This window comes from Pseudorasbora parva, chromosome 23 (genome assembly GCF_024679245.1).
Source record: "Pseudorasbora parva isolate DD20220531a chromosome 23, ASM2467924v1, whole genome shotgun sequence".
NCBI classification, from domain to species: domain Eukaryota; kingdom Metazoa; phylum Chordata; class Actinopteri; order Cypriniformes; family Gobionidae; genus Pseudorasbora; species Pseudorasbora parva.
Window position 1 is genome coordinate 26,143,926 of NC_090194.1, and position 22,658 is coordinate 26,166,583.

General features: G+C 37.2%; 1 protein-coding gene across 2 annotated transcripts in view; it reads right to left on the minus strand.

Annotated features, from left to right (window-relative positions):
* nipblb (NIPBL cohesin loading factor b) overlaps nucleotides 1-22,658 on the minus strand; it is a 64,610-nt gene extending 41,952 nt beyond the window's left edge. The window contains exons 1-9 of one of the 2 annotated variants that reach the window (XM_067433128.1): nucleotides 22,345-22,658; nucleotides 8,915-9,058; nucleotides 6,687-6,852; nucleotides 6,492-6,592; nucleotides 5,598-5,706; nucleotides 5,306-5,457; nucleotides 4,864-5,012; nucleotides 4,671-4,752; nucleotides 318-857 (exon numbers count right to left, since the gene is read on the minus strand). In XM_067433128.1, coding sequence (XP_067289229.1) covers nucleotides 318-857; nucleotides 4,671-4,752; nucleotides 4,864-5,012; nucleotides 5,306-5,457; nucleotides 5,598-5,706; nucleotides 6,492-6,592; nucleotides 6,687-6,852; nucleotides 8,915-8,978 — 1,363 coding nt within the window. In that variant the 5' untranslated portion in view covers nucleotides 8,979-9,058; nucleotides 22,345-22,658. Of the gene's footprint in view, nucleotides 1-317; nucleotides 858-4,670; nucleotides 4,753-4,863; nucleotides 5,013-5,305; nucleotides 5,458-5,597; nucleotides 5,707-6,461; nucleotides 6,593-6,686; nucleotides 6,853-8,914; nucleotides 9,059-22,344 lie in introns of both variants that reach the window. The other variant, XM_067433127.1, reaches the window with a different exon arrangement.

Below are 22,658 nucleotides of genomic sequence, written 5' to 3' on the forward strand. Positions count from 1 at the left end.
ATTGGATGGCTGAGTAAAATTTGATGAGCGCTGCGTTTTACCCAAAGTTTAACACTCTCTCTGCGACCATAAAATATTTTTTTAAAAGACTGTTGAGAGCAATTGAAAAAATAAAAAAGGCTAGTCTCATTGGGAAAAAACACTTTGGTGGACACACGGCCTAAGGTGTTACTTGCTTTTAACAGTTGTGTTTCTGATTGTTGCTAGCGCTGAGCACCTTTACAAACACCACTAATAAAAACTTCCATAGAGATGAATGCATTTAGATTGATCAATTAAAAGCATGCAAGTCAAGTGATAAAAGAAAAATAAACAACCTTTATCTTGAACTTCCTTAGAGCATCGTTCTCGTTCTATTGCAGATTCCCTCTCAATCCTTTCGATCTCAGCAAGCGCGTCCAGCTCTGCCTCGTCGTAGGGTGTTCCACTAACAACCCCAGGTTGCTTGGCTGCAAGTACCCCAGTGTTCTGTAATACAGGAACCTGCTGATAGGACGACTGTTCCCCCGGAAGACACTGGCCGGTGGAGAGCCGCTCCTGGGTGTTCCGATGGTATGGTAAGCTATTGCACGATAGCTCGTTCTCAGCATCTGAGCCATGCTCTAGTGCTGACAACGGCTCAGCTGACTGCTCCGTCTCAGACGACTTTACTCGAGACAACTTTATCGTTAGCTTTGTGGAGTCTTTAGTGGGCGAGCTAACAATGTCATACATGGCACCTTTACCTCCCTCCTCTTTCATAAACTTTTTCTGCTTCTTTTTCCGTTCAGGCGAGTCCAACAGGAGGTCAGGAGCAGCATCTCTTGGGGAGTTGTAGGGTGGAGGAGACTGAAGAATCAAGGGTGGCCGAGATCCAACTGAAATTTAAATAAAGAATACTTCAGTGTAAACCAGTTTTTGGTGCAATTTCTCCATCTTTGCACACCCTCGGTCACACTCGCTATTCACTTGTTAAGTCGCTCATTTCATCACGCTCAATTCGATCCCAAAAGCAAACAACATATAAAGCTAATATACACTCATGGTGTGCAGTACTAGTACAAAAAAACAGGATCCTTACCCTTTATCTACATACCAAATTCTCAGTTGGCCAAACAGTGATTAATCTTTCATGATTTTTTAAAGAGTTAGTTAATCCAAAAATGAAAATTCTGTCATTAATTACTCACCCTGATGTCGTTCCAAATCAGTAAGACTTTCATTCATCTTCAGAACACAAATTAAGATATTTGTAATAAATGATTTCTGTCACTCAAATGATAGCTACGCAACTACTGCTTTGGTGCTTCAAAAAAGTTCATAAAGAGATTGTAAAACTAAGCCATAAGAATTGAGTGGTTTAGTCCAAATTTTCTGAAGACAAAATTGCTTTATACATCACAAATTTATTTTTAGCTTATTCGCATATTAACTTTCATCAGCTCACAACAGTTATGGTAAACAGACACTCAAGCATGCTTGTTTAATGTGCAAGAACCAATTAGGTTTGTTCTTGTGTGTTAGGCAGCACTAGGGATATCAACGATTAATCGATGATCGATTAATTGTCGAGAAGACATTTGATCAATAAGACTTATCGATCATCGATTAAGCAGGGTCATGCGCGTGCGTGCGGCTCAACTGCGAAACGGGAGGAAAAATGAAGCGAGCGTGCCCGAGTTCTACTAGGGACCATTTTACAGCTGGAGTTACACACCTTCATCATGACTGCAAGTTTGCATGTGCATTCGCAGCCTTTTGTTTTGTGCAAATGTAAGTTGTAATATTGTGTTTATTTTTTGTGCAGGTCTATCTATAGATAATTTATCTCATAAGGATGCATTTGATTAATAATTAACGTTAAAAGCGAGCGGAAGTCAAAGCGTGGCGGTGATCAGCTTCAGCGTGCAGCTCCAACAGCAATGCACAGCTAAAAATGACTATGATTGGGACTGTCATATTACACAACATTAATGAGAACACTATTGTAATAAAACATTGTGATTGTTAATTATTTGGGTTTATTTGCCGTGCGTTTCATTGCGTATTTTGTAACGTTACATATGTGATCAATCATAAAGGATGCGTTTCTTTTAGTGAAATAAAACGCACTAGCAAATGGCTTCAGTCAGTGATGGCTACCGGTTTTCATTCAGTGCTTCGGCTTTAGCGCATAATAGCTATGATTGGGACAATCATATTGTATACCAGAAATGAGAACACTATTTTAATAAATGGTTGTAAATTCATTGGGTTTAGGTGCCGTGTTCAGAGCGTTGTTCCAGGAAGAGGTCTCCCACTCTGAATATCAGCAACTCAATTCAAGTTCACTTGTGCATTCGCATTATTTTGTGAATATATAATTTGTAATATTTTGTTAACTTTATATAAATCTGATTAATCTCATATAGGAAGCTTTTTGTTGAGTTAAATAACGCACTAGCAAAGAGCTTCAGTGTAACTTACCGGTGTTGATTCAGCGCATCAGCTTAAGCTCACGCAGTTCAAACAGCAACTATTGGGACTGTCACATTATATAACATTAATGAAAACAATACTTTAATAGGCCAAAAAAGTTTTGAATTAATTGGATTTAGGTGACGATTCAGCACGTCGTTCTTGGAAGTGTGTCCACACATTCTGAATAACAGATCTGAGGCGGCGTGTTCGTGTTGTATTACAGGTTATATTTGGTTATTAAATAAGTCATTTAATTAAATTATAAATCGTATCAACTAATTTTACAATCCCATAGCCCTTTGTTTAGATACAAAAATCCTTGTCATTCATTTGGTGAAGAATATTGGCGTTGTGAGCAGCATTGCTGTCGGCTATAAGCCACTGCTGTAGACGCATATGTCAGTATTAACGGTTAATCGATTAATTGATCGTTAATTTAAACGACGATCGATCATGGGAATTTGTGAAAATTGACATCCCTAGGCAGCACGTTTCCGCTTCCGCAAGAACCAAGGAGGTTTGTTCTCGCACGTCAAGCAGGTTCGGTTGAGCTTCTATTTATGTTCACTGATCAATGTTTTTATGTGAAAAAAAACTAAATTCAATCTCTTTATGGTATAAAGCAATCCTGTCTCATCAGAACATTTTGACTAAACAGCAAAAAAAATTATGGATTAGCTTTACAATCTCTTTATGAACTTTATGTTACAAAGTTGTACAAAAAACAAAGTGGTAGTTGAGTAGCTGTCAATGGAGGGACTGAAATCGCGCAGATTTTATTATAATTAGGGATGCACGATATGAAACATTTTAACTGATACCGATAAATTAAGCCCTTCTCGTAGGCGATTCCGATAACCGATAATTAAATCCTTCTCATGCAATAAAGTAACTTAGTTCAGTTAGAAAACAGACAATACAAATAAAAACTGAATGTGTCTGCTTAATAAAGCATGATCCGAATGAGTGTCGCAGTACAAACGCAGCAGGAGTCAGAGCTTATTCATCACAAGAGCGAAGAGTTGACAGACAAAACGATCGTGGAAGATTTGGTTTAAAACTTAATGTAAAAGCGCCTATTTAACTGAGCTTGTCATTGTACTGTGTTGTTGTTGTTGTGTGTTTTATTGAGAATAATAGGCTAATGGATACACAATTCAAGAAACCCGCCCCTGAACTGGTGCTAAATGTGCACGGCCGCACAGAGCGCCCATTTACAGACAAACTGTCATCCATTCACAGCCTCACAGAGCGCACACTTACGGACGAACTGTCATTCAGGTGTGCGTGCACTGGCTCATTTTCAGTTCATCCCTATGGAAGCTTAACTTTCATACGAATTTTTGAGAGCTCTCGCTTTGCTCCATTCCATTATTAATGCCCAAGCGCCCGTGAGCATTTGACTTTTGGTAATATAGAATTAGGGATTTAAAAGTCCAGTCTGTGATACTGGTATTACTGGTGTTGTCACACATTGATTAATCGGTGGGTCAGATTGACTGATTTACTAGCAAGCGTACTTTATCGGATCTAGTTATCGGATATCTTTTATTTATTTGAGCAATAAAAACGACGTCTTTTCGCCCATATCGCCCGATAATTCACCTGTCCGATAAATATTGTGTATCCCTAATTAAAATTATCTTTGTTTGTGTTCCAAATAGGAATGAAAGTCTTACAGGTTTATAACAATATGAGTGTGAGTAAATAATGAAAGAATTTTCATTTTTGGGTGAAATAGCCATTTAAAATATTGCTGTCCGGGACATAGCATGCCCAGAGACTGTATTGTACACATTAGTTGTTGTTTTTAAAGCTTAGCATGTGTTCTATAAATAAATAGTGCTCATAAACAGCTGTTCTTAACTGAAACGAGTAGAGGTTTGGACCCAGACACAGTATTCCTTACATCACTTCTTAACAAGCAGATTGTATCACAGCTTCTTGTCACTGAATATATTGTCTTTGGAGAAATCATGCTATACATCCATGACAGACAAGCACAAGAGTATGTGTAACATGTGTACATTCAAAATGACAATAACATGGATCATTTATTACAATATCTCACCCTGAGTTGTCACCTACTTACTGTGGTACACAGCTGCCGCTAGTAAACACGATGACGCAAAATATACCCAAAATACAATGTGAAAAGAGACCAATGGGGTTGAAGGAGAAGCCTAAGAGTTAAAAAATTGTAAATGTACAAAAATGGAGATATAATCCACCTTTCGGAGTCCCTTCACTTCCAGCAGGAGAGCAGACGGAGCGTACAGAAAAGGAGGAATTTCTCATTGCGGGGTCACTCTCCTGTAAAAAGACAACGTGGGTTGAAAAATGTGCAGGCCCAATTGAATTTAAAAAAAAATATTTTGGACACAGAATTATTTTAGGGTCATAAAACTGTTGGCAAGCACTCACATCATTTCCGAGTCTCTGGACGATGCTGATGTACTCGTCGTTCGAGCAATGCCTTGCATTGTGGTTGGAATTGCCCGACACTTGACCCGAGACCTTGTTGTCATGAATGTTTCTCATTGCACCAGGAACTATTGGACTGGATACAGACACTGCAACTCACAAAATAACAACTCATTCACTATTTCAATCTCCATTGATTAATCATTCACAATAAGACCAGGAACATGCAGTAAGAATGTAAACACACATTTAATTTTTTTATTTTAACAGCCAGGGATGGTTTAGTTTAATTTAGCAAGAGGCTGGATAAAATAAGATTCACTAGTAGCAAATCTTATTAAAACCACTTTTTCTTGAGCCCTGAGGTGTTTTAAGACTACAGACACTGAAAATGGTGACAATCCTCTTGAGGTTTTTGTCAGAGAGGAGATCATGGACTCACCTTGCTGGATCTGTTGGTGCTGAGGGTAGCTGGGTGGGTGGTTGTACTGCATGTAGCCTGCGGGGCTCTGTGGTGCATACGGGCTGGGCACTGGGCTGTTTTGCTGGGGAATGTACCTGGTACCAGAACCCGGCTGAGGTTGAACATATCGGCTGTCAAGTTAGAGTTGAAATAGTCAGTATACAGGCTGGAAATGGATCTGCATATTTTAAATTCTTTATTCATGCTTATTGCAGTTCAAATGGTAACGTTTACCTATTTAACCCAAATAAAAATGAAACTGGAACAGTACCTGGGAGGGCTCGGAGTGATAGTGGTTTGCTGGTAGTTTGATGCCGGACTTCCATGCATGGAATTTGGAGGCATTTTGTACGGTGGAATCATTGGCTGTTGCATTAAACCTTTAAAACATAAAATAAAGAGTCAACAAACCATGGTTTAAAATGTTGACTTCATGTGGTAAATGGCATGGCAATTCAAGATAATGTTTGCCATACTGTCAACTAGAACTAGAACAAGTAAGATTAATTTTAGTCAGAATTAAAATCAAATAAAAAATTTTTTAATCCAAATGTTAATAAAATAAACACAATATGCACTACAGTTCAAAAGTTTGAGGCCGGTAAGATTTTTATCTTTATCAGGGATAATGCCATGATGTATTCTGTGTGTACTCGTAACTCTTTAGCTTCGCGCTCTGCACAGCTCTATGAGCTCGGCTGTTTTCGGAAAGAATCAATACATCGTATGTGTCATTTATAATTTGGATAAAAATAGACTCTTCGGAGATATGAAGGATGCAATAACTACTGTATAAGTACTCAAGATTTACATGAGATTGTCAGAAATTGTGTGTTATGTACCCTTTAAATAAATGCAGCCTAGGTGATTTTTTAAAATGCTTTTAAAAACATTTTTAAAAGTCTTACCGACATAACTTTTAAATGGTAGTGCATGCATAGAGCCAAATGTAAAAGAGTTTCAAAGGAATTTGACTTCATGCGTCTAAAATTATAATTAATGTTACCAGTAATTAACACTAATTGAAGTCTGGAAACTAGGAAAATGGGATTTCGAATCCAGGGAGCTCAAACAGAGGCCACAGAGTAAAAGCATGCCCAGACTAAACAGCTTTATTTCTGCAGTATCTCCTTACCGCCCTGAACCCCGTATCGGGTGGGCGTACTTTTCTCCCTGAAGACATTGGGGTTCCTGGACAGCACCGTCTGTAACAGTAGAGGCACATCTCCTTCCGGGTCATCACTGCCCAAGTTGTCCTTCAGCTCTCTGCATGCAAAATTACAAAGACGTAATGAGACACAGATATTTCACATATTATGTAAGATAAACACATTTGGTGAGGCAGAGGTGAGATACCCACATGTGCTCGGTGGACACCTGGTTGAGGCTGTGGGCCAGCTGGGACACGAGAGTGTCGTCCCGCCGGGACAGCAGACAGCTGACCTCTTCGGCGATCCTCCCATTATACAGCAGGCTCTTAGTGGTGGTGGCAGGAAGAGGGGAGGGGAGAGGCAGCTGATTTAACACTAAAAAATAAACACAAAAACATGAGTTATTCCTTATTACAACAGGAGGCATGAAATATTTCAGACAATTCTTCTGGACTTTTCATTTTAATGCAGTCAAAGAAATGATTGCATTTACAAATCAAGTCCAATTGATTTGAAAGGTATGAACAGATCAACATCTTCAATAGCCAATCAAAAGACAGCATTCATCATCAGTATATACCCTTTGGATGAATATTTATGCTGATTTATGAAGGTACACAAAATAAATCAGTAGTCCTTTCGATTAGGGCTGCAAGATATTGGCAAAAAATTATGACCAATGACGTAGAATCAGAAGCGCCACACTCTATATACTACATCAAAAGCATAAGAGACTGACAAGACAAGAAGAAACTGTTGAATAAAGTAGTTATTTTTAAGGGGTTTTGCGCGCAAAAAGTATTCTCATTGCTTAATCCCATAACCCATAAAATTAAGGTTGAGTCACTGAAATCACATGGACTATTTAATTAATGTTTTTACTACCTTTCTGGGCTTTGAAAGTAGTCATTAAACTGCTGTCTATTGAGGCGTCAGAGAGGTCGCCGACTTAATAAAAAATATCTTGATGTATCTTGATAAAAATATCTTAATATCTTTGTGTTGCGAAGATGAACAAAGGTTTTACGGGTTTGAAACAACATGAGGTCGAGTAATTATTGACTGATGTTTTTTGTATTTTTCTGCTGAAGAAACCCCGCAAAAATATATTTCCAAGAAAGTTCAGTTGACAAATAACACAAGACCACAATAGCTGATTTCGATAATTCAATATTTATCACTGTCAGCCATTACAATTTGGAGAGTCAATCCCACAATTACAGTATGTGGCCATTTGTCAAGAATGAAAAACAGAAGTTTTATTCAAATTCTGAATATATTAAAGGCCTATTAATTGCTTTTGTTTTTTTTTATATCGTTTAGACAACGCGCAAAGAGCGCTCCCTTTATAATTAACTAAAAGCTGTCACTCATTCAATGAACACGATCTCACAAAGTTCCGTTATATTAATCCGTGAACCTAATTACACAATGTATATTATTAACAATGTCTACGCTTTGTTAGAGAGGATTTGCGCATTTGCAGAACTCATCGCTGAACAAAAACTCGAGCGGTGAGTGGATTATAACTTCAACACCTGATTGGCCATTGCGTTCAAGAAAGATTGCTACTTTACTCACCGAAGCGAAAAACGAAAGGAAATTTAATCATTTGACAAGGGCAAATTGTACTGGACCTTTTGCCAACTCTTTTTGCTAATATGATGCTTTATTATGAAGAAAACAGATCCTAGACCAGTAGTTATGGGCAGATTTTCGCTCTAAAAGCAAACAGTAACAGAAGCAGATGGCTGTGGTTTGGGGGAGAAAATTACACGCTTTATAAAGTCCATCTCCCTCGGTCCGGATGTCTATGGCCAAGCACACATTGTGTAAGTAACTATAAAGTTTACTCTATTTTTTCTTCCGTTTTACCTGCCACTTAATTTACGCATGTTTGAAGCAATGTCCACATTAAAATATTTTGCAAATATCAAGATTTTAGTCATGTCAATCTTTACATTAACAAAAACATTGATTTTTCAATGTTAGGTGGTCTCTTAATTTTTTTTCAGAGCTGTAAAAATCAAGAGAACGATTCATCGTCATGCAAGGTCATTATGATTAATATAAAAACAAGGGTGCAACCAAATTGCAACTCGAGGGCGACCAACTGAGAAAGTTAGTTGCATCAGAGTGACCAGTAGGAAGAATGAATCTTGAGCCCTGCTTGACATAGCACATCCTGCCATAGTCACATTGCGATATTGATGCAAAAAATATATAATGTGCAGCCCTTTCTTTCGAGTAAATATCTTTAATATGAGATGATGACTCATATCAGTGGAAGTCACATGATCAGTCTTGGTATTACTTTTAAGTAGGGTATAAATATAAAATTATTTCTATTATATCTTTAATAAAATGTGTATAATTAATTTAAGCAAGCTTTGGAGGTGTTGTAGAAGTTGAGTTACAAAACTTTTGCACGACTTACGGTCGGTGAGGCTTGCGATCCCAGCGAGAGTGGTGATAGGAACATGAGGCATATCCCCATTCATGCTGAAGAAGGGCAGGGAGCTCGCGTGGATGCACAGGTCGCTCAGTATCGCTCCTCACTGATCCACCTTTACATCTTTTGCTGCAAGAGGAAAAAAGAGGACATGATGACATCAGCAGCAGCATCATCATCATCATTTTCAGCATGCACAACCATTGTAATAATAACATTGCTTTCCTTTCTGACATATGGAAACAATAACATTAAAGATTAAAGATTAAGATTAAAATGTTTAATCGCGATTAACCGCATTCTTTTCTGTGATTAATGGCGATTAATCACAGTATGCGCAAAATTCAATAATGAATACAAAAGTGCTGCTAAATGAACAAAAGTGCAATAACATGGTTTGCAAACACTTTAAACAAATAAGGTGCTTTTTACAGCAGCTAAAAGTTTGTAACAGTTACAATTTCTTGTAAATATTAACTTAAACATTAATTTAATCAAATTAAATTAAATCGGTGGTATACATATTTGATTCTGTAGTAATATTCTCATCAGTGTTCTGTCAACACTGCGCTGAGTGTTGCTTTCTTTTGGAACTATTTTCGTCGGTGAAATCATGGGTGAAATGGAACAAAAAAGGTTGTTTGGATCTAAAATTTAAGTAACTTAATATTAATTAGGCTACTTGTTTATTGAACTAGGCTACACCATTCATGCTACACAATTCACGATTGCAAAGTCGACTTATAAATCATAAATATCAACAACTACAAAAAACTCAGTTTTACCCCAGTATGTTTCTTCTGTGAGTTTATATTGCTGCACAATTGTTTTGATTTCTCCACAAATGTCTGAGACGGGCAGCGCGAGCCTCAACACGCCATACCAGAGGCAGAGATACACTCATCAATCGCTGTTTACATTGAATATAATAAAAACAACAAAAAAATCTGAATCATTCTCACGTTTCTGGTTATTTTTATATTTTATTTGTCCCATTTATCCCAGACAAAGAATGTCAAGCCCTTGGCTTAGGCTACAGACAGCACTGTATTCTCCTGTGACCAATGGTTTGTCTGTAGGTGTATTCAGAGGCAGTGAGGAACGGCCTTTCAATATAATAATAAATAACTACGTTAATGCGCAATAAAATAATTGTCTGCGTTAATTAATTAATGTGTTAACGTGATAACTCGTTAACTTGCCCAGCCCTAATTAAAACACTTTTAAAAATATTTCATTCAAATCTTAGGCTACTAAAAAGCCTTAGAAGAGAAAAGCAAGGCTCCAAAAACAGTACAAACCAAAGGTTAGTGCTGGGCGGTATACCGGTTCATACTGAAAACCGGTATTTATTTTTGTTATGATATGAATTTTGAGGATACCGCAGTACCGGTATATGTTTCATAAACAACGTTCGGAACGTGGCGCAGCGTGGAACTGTTAATAGAGGGTCCCGTTTCACTGTTGCACTGTTGTGAGAGCACAGCTAAGATCGCAAGGCTGAATCCAAAATCGCCCACTGAAGCATTATTCACTTTTCCCTACGTTATCAACTAATATTGTTCACTTGAAGGAGTAAATGAAAACGAGTTTGTGAAGTCGGACAGCCGTTGTGTGTACATCGCTATACTCGTTATTGCGGTGTAGTTACGTCCACTATGGTTTTGGACACCAATGCAAATGGCTGTCTCTTCAAATAATTCCCTATTTGAGGGTATGGGGCGATTTCGGATTCAGCCCTTGATTACAGCGGATAATAACTTCACGCGGCGTGCGAATGAGAGCGGTTTCTGCACGGAGAGCCACAATGTGATTAACAACATTCTAGATCAGATTCAGAGTGGTCGCAATTTCGTGTACGTTTTTTTATGGACATATTTCATATACTCGTATGCTCTAAACATGAACTAGCAGCATTTACGCGCACATATTTAATCACGTCTTCTTCAAATGAAATGTATGCAAAGGACACTGAAACAACCGTCACAACCACGATGACACACCATAGATTATTCTGCTACAAGGAAGATGATGCAAGTTAATAAATAGACTGACGGTTCAAAGAAGTAAACTGACGGGCAAAACTGTATCTGAAAAAAGTATCTGCTTTATTTGTTTCTTGTTAAACTGACATGCGTCATTTGTTCAGAGACTGTAGTGCTCTTAAAGGGGTCATATAATGCCATTTTTGTACAAGTTAATATGATTATTTAGTGTCTAAATTAAAACTTTTTAAAATACTTTAATTCAAATTTAGAGGTCGACCGATTCATCGGATTTGCAGATTAATCGGCACCGATAGCTGATTGGTGGAACAATCGGTTATCGTCAAAAACTGTCGGTATTGATTTTTCCGGTTTGCGTCCATTGCGGGAGCGGCTAAGAAGGGTTCTGTCATTACACAGCAACCTACCAGAGCTCTGAGAAGGGTCTGCTGGTATTATATAGCGCGAGAGCGGCCTCTAGAGGCCAAATAAAAAACTATCACTGATTGTTTACATTAACACTTGAGGACACGTGAGGCTGCGCGCTTCACAGCACACGCTGCACAGTGCATTTAAAACAGCGAAAGGGAAACGGTATGAAAACAGAACACTTCAGTACATGTTGCCAAATGTACTACCAGTATTTTTTTGGTGAAAGAACAGCAGTATTGATGTACTTTGCTTTGTTGTCGAGGCTGAGAGGATGCTAACATTAGCAGTAACATTTACCTCAAGCAGTTAAAGCGATGTAACAACTAGTGATGTAAGAAACCAAATTGTATGGCCATGCATCCGACAGAAATATAAAACATCAGAAACGCATTTGATTTCAATACATATTTTGTTATTTTGATAAGAAAACCGTCAAGTGTTCTAAAAAAGCAAACTGGATTTATATGAAATAATTAATATAATACAGTAATCCATTATATCCAATATTCCATTTGTAACATTAAGTAAGGTTAATAAATGATGTAGAAGTATTATTATTCATTGTTAGTTTTATTTGTTAACCTTTTTATGCACAATGAACTAACATGAATGATTAAGATACAATTGTATTGCTCAACTATTATTACACGGTGTAAAATGTATATTGCATATCATTCATGTAAGCTAGCTAAATAAGCTAATAAATCCTTGTTAACAAATGGGACTTGCAGTCTGTTACCTGACATTCACTTACATGTTTTTAGGTTATAGCTAAAGAAACATTTATTTTGTAATATTTTAATGTTTTAGTTATTTTCTGTAGATTTTTTTCTGTTTGAACTTGTCATTTTAATCTATTCATATTTACATATGCAATTTAGAATTGCATGTGTAAATATGATTAATTTGTTATTATTATTATTATTATTATTATTATTTTAATCTAGTAGCTTTTTAAAAACTATTGGTTGATTAATCGGTTATCGGCAAGAGTGGTCCAACCTAGCTATCGGTAAAATCCACTATCGGTCGACCTATATAAAAATTATATTTAGTATTCTAAAAAATCACTCATTAGCCTGGTGAAAAACTGTTTTCAGCAAGCGGTTTCTGTGCATGTGCCTTTTATGCTAATGAACTTTGCTCACCCCGCCCCTCTGTCCTGTGAGTGTGAAGCATTGCTTAGACAACAGGAGAAAGTTTGACAACGTGAGCCTCTCAGGATACATCTGTGCAAGTTCAACCATATCAATTCGATATATCAGATATATCAACATCAAAATGACTGCTGTGTTCATTACACCCAAGAACAGAACACCACAATCAATCACTTAGACGACATTCTGCTCCAGCGTATCTACAATGGCGGACAGCTTGCGCTCACTCAGGGCAGGTCTGAGCTGAAACCCTGCTGTCAATCAACAGTCGTGGGAGGGGTGTCCGATCATGTGACGTCACACATTGAACAGCTTGATTTCAGACATGAAGACGTGAAAACATATAAGGATATAAATATATAAAAACACATGATGGATTTTTATCATTATAGGATGGTTGTGTATAGTCACTGCCAATACACATTGCTGTATAATCAACTTGTAAAAGTGTATGTACCATTATATGACCCCTTTAAATTTATTTAAAATACCCTTAGACCTTTTAAATGTTCTTCCACGGTTCTTCCTCATTTTGGCAGTTTCTTATATGGTTAGATTTTTTAAATGCTTAAGTTGCCCTCAACCCAACTTTTTTTCCTCTCTGTGGTCATTTTTTTTTTAATGAGTGTGTTGCAGGTCTGTGTTTTATTGGTTGTCTCCCCACAGCATAATTTTGTGTGAACTCTAGTGTGGAATTTTTCTAAAATATTCCCTCATATATAATATTCACTCAAATAGTGCATTCTACTCAATCTACTGCAGTATTTCCTCCCTCAATCAGTAGGAAATGTAGTTAACAGAACACCTGTTCATGCATGGGGGGGGGGGGGGGGTAGGGTACCGTCATATATCGTAAAGCCAATGTAATTTAGAAAAAAATACTGTGATATAACTTCTTGATCATACTGCCCAGCACTACCAGAGGTTAAAAATGTCACTACTTTTTATCTTTACTTTAATTTGTACGTTTATTTTTAATTGTTCAATTGTGAAAACGTACCTATTTTTAGTTTAATTTTGTACATTATTGTTCAAAAGTATGGGTTTTTTCTTAGAAATTAGTACATTTGTTCAGCAAGGATGATTTGAACCTTTATAATATTAAACATAATATTTTAAAGACATATGAAAATCTTGAATTAAATTTGTTTTCAAAAGTACAGAATGAAGTTTCTATCTGCAAAAAAAGTACCAGGGCTTGTGTTCAGTAAAACTCTAAATCACTGTCAGGTTTACACTACTTTTGTGGAAAACAAGGTCCATATATATAAACAAGAGCCATATACCATATGCATTATGCTCAGAACAAAAGAGGTACCAGGCATGGCCAAAACTACACGCGCATCTGCTCATCAAATGCGCTTTATTTTGTAGTTGCCCCTCCCCCTACACTGCTAGAACTGCCTCCACTCCTCAAGGAGGGTTTCCCATCAGGCACTGTGACAGGCTGAAGGAGACACTGTCCTGTTGAAACAGGAAGGTCTTCCCCAGACGGTTGCAAGAAATTTGGAAGAAGCCCGAATTTGGCTTCAATCGCTTCCTCTACTGTAAATCACCAGTCTCAGTGAGACTCCAACATCAATTCCAAAACATAAAAGGTGTGCAGCTGCATGTGGATGCCCTGCCTTTTACTGCTACAAGAGCAACTGGAAGCAATAGAATGGAGAAAACGTTCATAAAATAGAACCAAAGAAGGGAGAGATTACTACACTAGAGATAACTTTTTTCTGATGATAATGCCCAATGTAAACAAGAACAGACAGAGATTGACCAGTACTGTTTTCCCCCCCAGATCCAATATTGATACATTTTACGCTTAAATGTTCAATAATTTACATACAGAGATAATTTGTCATAATGCATAATTTCTGATTTTTAACTACAATAATAAAAGCATGAAATGCATGGTAAATATCAGCGCTGTCACCAATAATTATTTTGGCCAATTATCTTAACAATTAATCAAGGCATTTATGTATTTGTATAAAAGCAAATAGCCTTTAAATGATATACACATAAATAATGAGACAAAATTTTGGTTCATATAAAGTATCAAAAGCAAGTAATCATTGTGGTTTTATAGAACAACACTGCTAAAAAAAATACATAATATAAACTATCATTAACATATATTACATATTTTAACAAATGCCTGCAAAGGGCACCAACAGCCTGGCGTTGTTACACTTTACAGCAGATCTACTCCTCCTTTAATACTGGCCAAACAACATTTAATTCAAATATTACCTTTATTTTTAATATTTGTCCACTTTACAATAGAAATGTTGTATTTGTCCCACCCCTCCTCCACTGTGATTGGATGGCTGGGTAAAAAGTGACAGTGATGTGGTTTACCCAAAGTTGAACATTCTGCAGCAGGTAAAAACGCTGAGCATTCGGCGATTCAGCTTGAAATAAACGCTCAGTAATTCGTCGTGCTCGTGGCATTTTAAAAATGTGGCGCTCCCATTGAAAACAATTGGGGAAAAAACACTAGCCTCTGCAAAAAAATGCTTTAGTGGACACAAGGGCTAACCACTTGAACAAGAATATTATGTGCACATCAAAACATTCAAAGCGAGGGTTTAAACTTTTTTTTTTAAATTGATGTAAACACTTTACATATTTAGAAAGTTATTGATGTACCCCCGAACGTTAACAAACCCAAACTCGTAGCATATTAGGGGTTTATCGGTTTAATTACTCATGGTCCGGTTTTTATCACGGTTTTAGGGTCAGGGTTTCAATATGGTTCGGTTGACTTTCTCAACTGTTTACATTCACTGTTAACATTCAAGCTTAAGATATAACCTACTATGTTTGCAAGGATGACAGTTTTGGCCACGTTTTTTCGATCACTGATGTAACGTATTGGGAAGCAAGAAAGCATATCCAGCGACAGAAACATGCATTAGCCGTCTGATTTACACGTTATTTTCAATAAAACATATTATATATGTATGCTTTGTGAGGTGCGTAGCGAGTAGCAACCCATGGATAGAGAAAGGTACGGTTTGATTATTTTTGACCAAGAACCATTACATACAGCATATGCAGAGTTGGAGTTTGAGACACAATCCACACATGTAAATGATAACAGTTAATGTGGAGGAGCATTAACAGTGGACGCTCTGAGATGGAGGAGTCGCTCTGAGATGCAAGTACCCTAAATACACGCACAGGCATATAAGCTGAATTGAATCGTGGCCATTGCAAATTCACAATAGCACTATGCTATCACTATGCTGTTACCCTCATGTCGTTCGACACCCCTAAGAACTCTGTTCATCTTTGGAACTCAAATAAATGTGTTGAAATCGGTTGAAATTCAATGCCTCAGACAGGCCTTCATTGACACCAGTGTGATTTCCTCTCTCAAGACCCATAAAAGGCACTAACGTTGTTACAAAGTCCATCTCACTACAGTGGCTCTACAATAATTTTATGAAGCAACGAGAATAGTTTTTGTGCACAAAAAAATCCTAAATATGACTTATATATAGATGGGCTGATTTCAAAACAAGGCTTTGAACCGTTGTGAATCAGCGTATCGATTCATAATTCGGATCGTATGTCAAACTGCCAAACTGCTGAAATCACGTAACTTTGGCGATCTGAATCATGAATCGATACACTGATTCATAACGGTTCAAAGCCTTGTTTTGAAATCGGCCCATCACTATATAAGTAGTCATTTAACTTTTTTTAAACTATTCCTGTCGCTTTATAAAAATTATTGTAGAGATACTGTAGTGAGATGGGCTTTGTAACGATGTCTTTAGTGCCTTTATGGGTCTTCAGAGAGGTCTTCAACAAAAATATCTTCATTTGTGTTCCGAAGATAAACAGAGGTCTTACGGGTGTCGAACAACAAGGGTAAGTAATTAATGACAATTTGAACATTTTGGGGTTAACTAACCTTTTAAAAATGGTTAATTGAAGAGGTTTGGTTTATGGATTCTCGTCCTTGGAATACACTTCTGGTATTTTGCAGATTACTCAAAAGGTAAATTAAAATAGAAGACTTTTTTAAATTTACTACTCAACAAACAAACAAAAGGAAATCCTGCACACTATCAATACTTGCAAAAATCAAAAACTTAGGCTCATTTTCCAAGTCCCTTAGAGTTATACAGTTGAGTTTTACAGTTTTTGAATCCATTCAGCCGATCTCTGTATCTGGCGGTACCACTTTTAGCATAGCTTAGCATACATCATTGAATCATATCAGTCCATTAGCATCGGTCTCAAAAATGACCAAAGACTTTACACTTTCAAAGATAATATTTTTCCTATTTAAAACTTGACTATTCTGAAGTTACATTGTGTACTAAGACCAACAGAAAATTAAAAGTTTAGACTTTTATACAGATATAGATATGACATATTTTCTCATTCCTGAGTAAGAATTATGAAACTTTGCGGTCGTACCATGGGTTTAGCGGCGCAATGATATTACGCAGCGCCTGAAAGTAGTCCTCAGATAGGTAACTTCCAATACGACTGGTACTAAGTTTGTGTCGGTGCAGCCGGCAAATTATGTAGTGGATTTACTGTGCAATTAGCCATGGTTCTGTGTGTTGTAAAGAGCTGTGATAGTGAGTCGAAGGTGTATATAACCATCATGTTTCACAGAATACCAACGATAAACAAGGAACGAAAGAATCAGTGGTTGACTGCTCTGAACCATAGAGATTAAAACACCGGGAGATTCAAACAAGACACTGCTGGATATGGTCAGACAGGGCAAAGTGTATTATCCCCCATGGCTGTAAGTTGTAAATGTAAACATTATTACATTTTTTTGTTAGCTTGAATATCCAGATTGAAAAGCACTGCTGTAGTCTTAACGTTACCTGTGAATGCAAATCACTAAAGCCCCTTTCACACTGCGATTCCGGCAAATACACGGATAATGCGACCCGGCATTTGTTCCCGGGCCGCTAGATTTGGTCCATTCACACTGCCAGCGAAATACCGTAATATGTGCACTTTTCACACACAACCCGCAACGGTCCCGGGTTGAGTTGACACGTGACATCCTGATGTGACGTATAATGGCGAGCGATCTCAGCTTCAGCACGGATAGTAAGGAGCTCCGTGGTCTCGACTTGTGTCCAGTTTGCACACATTTCTGCTTGTTTAATTTTAGTTTCTTTTGTATACGAACACTCTCTACGTTGGTAGTTTTGTTGTAGAGTTGTGGTGAGGTAGTGTATGTTTGATTAAAATAGAATGTGGAATTGTCTGTATTGTTTATCTACGCAGTTTCTATGGTACAAAATACTACGACGTTACTGATGTTACGTTCTGTGTTCGGAGTGTGTCTCCTGCATAGTGCATTGAAAATTATTTTAGCGGCTGCCAAAAAATGTTTGTCCCGTCAAAGCCTTATTTGATCAGTTATTGTGATTTATGAGTGATGGATGACAGGGTGCACTCTCTCTGTCTTTATATTAAGCAGCATCGTCTTAGCATATTTCATTCACATATTACGTTAACAGTTAGTCAAAATCAAAAGGTCGGAAGACCGAATCCATGTCGGACCATTTTTTCCTTGAATTTTGACTCTTCTCTGACTCACCAGTTTGAATCTGCTCTCCTCGTCCCTTCTGCCCGAGTCTGTTCAGCCACACTTTCTCTTTCACATTTCAAAATCTCATCTTCAGTGTAACTGTTATTCCGGTTCAAATAGATACGGTTCGGGATCTGCACAAAAGTAAATCTCTGTGCAAGCAGATTGTCACGCTGGTTATGTTGATGGAAGTTTACCTATTTTCAGGCGCTGTGTAATATCATTGCGCCGCTGCACCCATGATGGCCAAAAAGTTCCTACGCAGGAATGAGAAAGTAGTTCCTAGCTATAACGGTTTAAAAAAATAGATACATTTCATTTTTTGTTGGTCTTAGTACACGATGTAACTATAGAAGTGTCAAGTTTTGAATAGGCAAACTATTGAGTCTTTGGTTATTTTTTGAGCACTGATGCTAGTGGACTGATATGATTCAATGATGTATGCTACGCTATGCTAAAAGTGGTACCGCCAGATACAGAGATCGGCTGAATGGATTCAAAAACGTTAAAACTCAACTGTATAACTCTAAGGGACTTGGAAAATGAGCCTATTTTCCTTTAAGCATATTATATATGATGTATAATAATAATAATAATAATATGCACATATTATAAATAATTTATTAATTCTACAGGTAGTAATCTTTAATTGAGGGACACAAATAAATAATATTTAGACAAAAAAACATAACAAAAGGATCATACATGTGCAAATCAGCCGTGCATGAGAGGAACCAGAGCTGTCATACAGGTAGGGTTGGGTACCGAACTCAATACTTTTAAGGGCATTGACCGAATTACATTGGTACTACAGAGTACCGATTCACATTAAATCAATCGGTACCAAATTTCGGTAACTGAGAACGCACCTGGTGATATATAAACATCTGGTGACTTTGAATATTAAATCGCAAAAAGACTATTTATATGATATACTACAAATATATTGTAAATAAGAATCCTGCATGTCTGGGTGAATGAAGGGCGCAGACGCACGGCTTAATTTACCTCAATGTCAATAACACTTCTTTAAATGACTTTTACATAAATAACTTAAATGTAGTTCTTTTTACATAAATAACTTAATGAGTTATTTATGTAAACATCCTTAAAAGTACAGAAAAAAAGGTACCGTACTGGTTAAAATGTGACAGTACCCAACCCTACATATAGGCAATAATTTGTCGGTCTCATGTACACCAATACAGCTATATTTGAGGAATACTGATACTACCACCAAACAGAATCTGATTAGCTATATATGACTCATCATGCTTTAGACTAAGGTGACCAGACCCCGTTTTACAAGTTCGGGCCGGACTGAGGCTGTCCCCGAAAATGTCCCTGTTTTACAGCTGGTTCGAGCTACACTGAGTCTACTTGGTTGTGTGCGCGCCGCTACTTCATAAAGAACATAACTGAGAGCAAAGTGCCATTATCGTCAAATTACAATAGAAACAACTTTATTGCTTTCAAGGTAATAACATGCTAACTATTCATGTTAAATTAATAGTCGCCTTTGGCTTGCCTTGCTCAGTTGGGGACACTAAAATTATGATCCAAATTATTCAACTAAATATACAAATAAAAATAATTAATTAGGTCTTGTTTAATTCTATAAACTATAATACTGATATGCCAACATTGTCGCTATATGATAAATTAGAATAAGCTGATAACATCACTGTTTTCTCCAGAACGACTGTACAGCCAAATCAAATTTTGTTGCAATATTGTCCTTTTTAACACTCTGAAGCTGCTTTGAAACAATCGTCATTGTAAAAGCGCTATATAAATAAAGTTGATTGATTGATTGATTAAAGTAATACTGCTTGTATGTGCTTTATAACAGAGCCTCAACAGAGTGCGGGATTGTTTTGCACAATTTTAAACGTCCCCAAATGTTTCGCAGCCACAAGTAATTTCCACACATCTTACCTAAAAACTAAACAATTACAGTTGCAACAAAAACTTTTACAGAACACACATTCTGTCTGCCTAAAATAAGCCTAAAATGCAAAATATATAGTCCCATTAAGGATCAATAAAGGAAGAGTCAATTCCAACCACAAACCTAACAGAACAGAAAAAATGTATTTAGTGTATTTAGTAACTTGTGAAAAAGATTAAATACAATTATAAAATGTTAGACTATTTGTTAAATAGTTGTATTTATCATATATTTGTTGTTGTATTTATGTAAAGTGTTTTAGTAAAGTTAATTTTGTTATAATTTTGACCTAGCCTGACAAGCCAGACCCACATCAAGATGTTAGGTCTGGAAACTCACTATTGACAGGGCTCAATGCAAGGCCTGTTTTTTTTTTTTTACAAATAACCAAAATGAATTGTCCCTGGGGTTTTTTAAAATAATAGATAATAATAAATGAGATTTCAGTGATACTTTCTAAAAGTATAAGAAATTAAGAAATTTCCCTTTCCATTTTAGAAATCGGGTCACCTTATCAAGACAACAGCGAAACGGAACTAGGGGAAGGTGCTACTGTGAAGTTATGTACTGGAGAAAGTTTTAAAACAGAAAAATATTTTCTTGAGAGACTTGTTATTACACAAACATTGTTTCAAGTCAAAATGAAAAGGTGAAATTAAGCAAAAAATCTACATCAAAAAACAAATGATGGTGAACTGACTAGGTGAACTCAGGAAAAGCTTCATCACACCTGATTTTGTTTTGTTTTTTTATTGAGGTAAATATATTAATATTGGTCTGCTATGTGAAATCTCAATCATAGTTTACAGCAACAGCTCAATGTTTCTTCAGCAGCAGCTGCTCCAATAAAACACCACAGCAATTTTAACAACAAATCGGACAGTCTTGTTATAAATGCGAGCGATTTCAACTGTAATCCTTCCTCAGAATCTACTGCTAAATGAATCCAGAATATTGTCAACAGACACCAAATTTTGTTTTCAGTTTGTTTAGATATTGGATATGAACTGCTAAAGCTAACTAAACCCAAGGGGCATTTCCTTCCTTCATTCATTCATTCATTCATTCACTCACTCACTCTAAATCACCTTATTTAACCAAAACTTTTTTTTGACGTTTTCATGACATTTTTAAATCAACAAATTTGGAAAATTCTGTTTAAAAACACAAAATATCTACATAATACATTCATTTTCTATAAAAAAATAACCGTTTAGATATGACAGTTTTTGTTTTGTTTTTGTTTATAAACATTCTGAGATTGAGCATCAAACAATGTTATATTTGTTTATGATAATATTAACCTCACTAGGACCTTACTTTGAATATGCTTTATATTCTCTTCAAGTCAGAGATAATTAACAGTAAACAAGCATAGAAACTCTTCACCAAAGAAAAATAAAAGAACATTGACCTGCAGGTAAATACCGTTACATTTCAATAATTTCATAGTTGTTTCTGTACCAACTATGACAAAAATAAAGATATCTGATTATAGATTCTCTTATTAATATTGATTAATTAAAAGGTAGTATGGCTCGATATAGAAATGTATTGTTTGCTCTTTGCTAAAGGTCTGCTAATGCTATAACGTTAATTAGATGGTTTGGATCTCATTAATAAAACTATTCTGATCTCTAAGTTCAGCTCTAAGAAGTGTGTTTTGTTTATTCTGATGGATAGTTGACCGTGTTTGCTATTCAATCTAGACGTATGGCATTGTTTACTTAGCTAACGATAGATGGTAAATAAGTTGACAAAATCGTTTTTTTTCTGACAGACAATTAATGAGGATCGCTGTAACGTTAGCATGACTATTGTTTACTCAGATGGCTAGTAAGTTTTGCCCTGATTTGAGAGTAATTCTAGTTATTGAGGATTGTTCTGGTATGATTTTGTCTATTCTGACAGATGCTGAATGCGGTTTTACTCCAAAAGCACAGTATTGTTTACTCTGATAGAAGGTGAATGAGGTTTTCTCTGAGAGGACAGTATTGTTTACTCTGGTGTACGGAGCTGCAGGCCTGTATGACTCTTATCTTCGGGCTTAGGGTTTAGCTGCACACCTGCATCTCCAGTCGATCACCCCCGGACCGGTTGGGTCCGTTTAAACGGCCCGTTTGGCCTTTTGCTCGCAAACCATCCGAACCGCGGATTCGCCTGCGGGCCCCCACCGAGCTAACGCATATGCTAACACTGAGCGAGGGCTGCAAAACACCGATAACCTTTCGGAAAGTCCGAAGCACGTCTCACCCCGACACTTGGCTACTGTCCTCCCCCACTCGGAACCAGCGAAACGGGTCAGGCGCGTTTACCTGAGGCTCTGCTGTTGAAAGCTGAAGGTGGAGGGGTTCGGGCTCGCTGTGTCCCTCTCACAACAATAATCCGGGTCGCACCGCTTCCTCTCACTGCTAACATGAAGACGGACGGGCGGCGGTCATTCCACTCGTAGGTTCCCGCGAAAGCTCGCACTTTACTCCGGACGATGGCAGAAAGGATTCGGTCCCGAAATGCTCCTGGGCGCTCATAAAAGAATCCACACAGACTCTCTCTCTCTCTCGCAGAACAAAATGCCGACCGGAAGCACTGCTGCAGGAATGACTCCCTCCACCGGCGCCGAACCAACCAG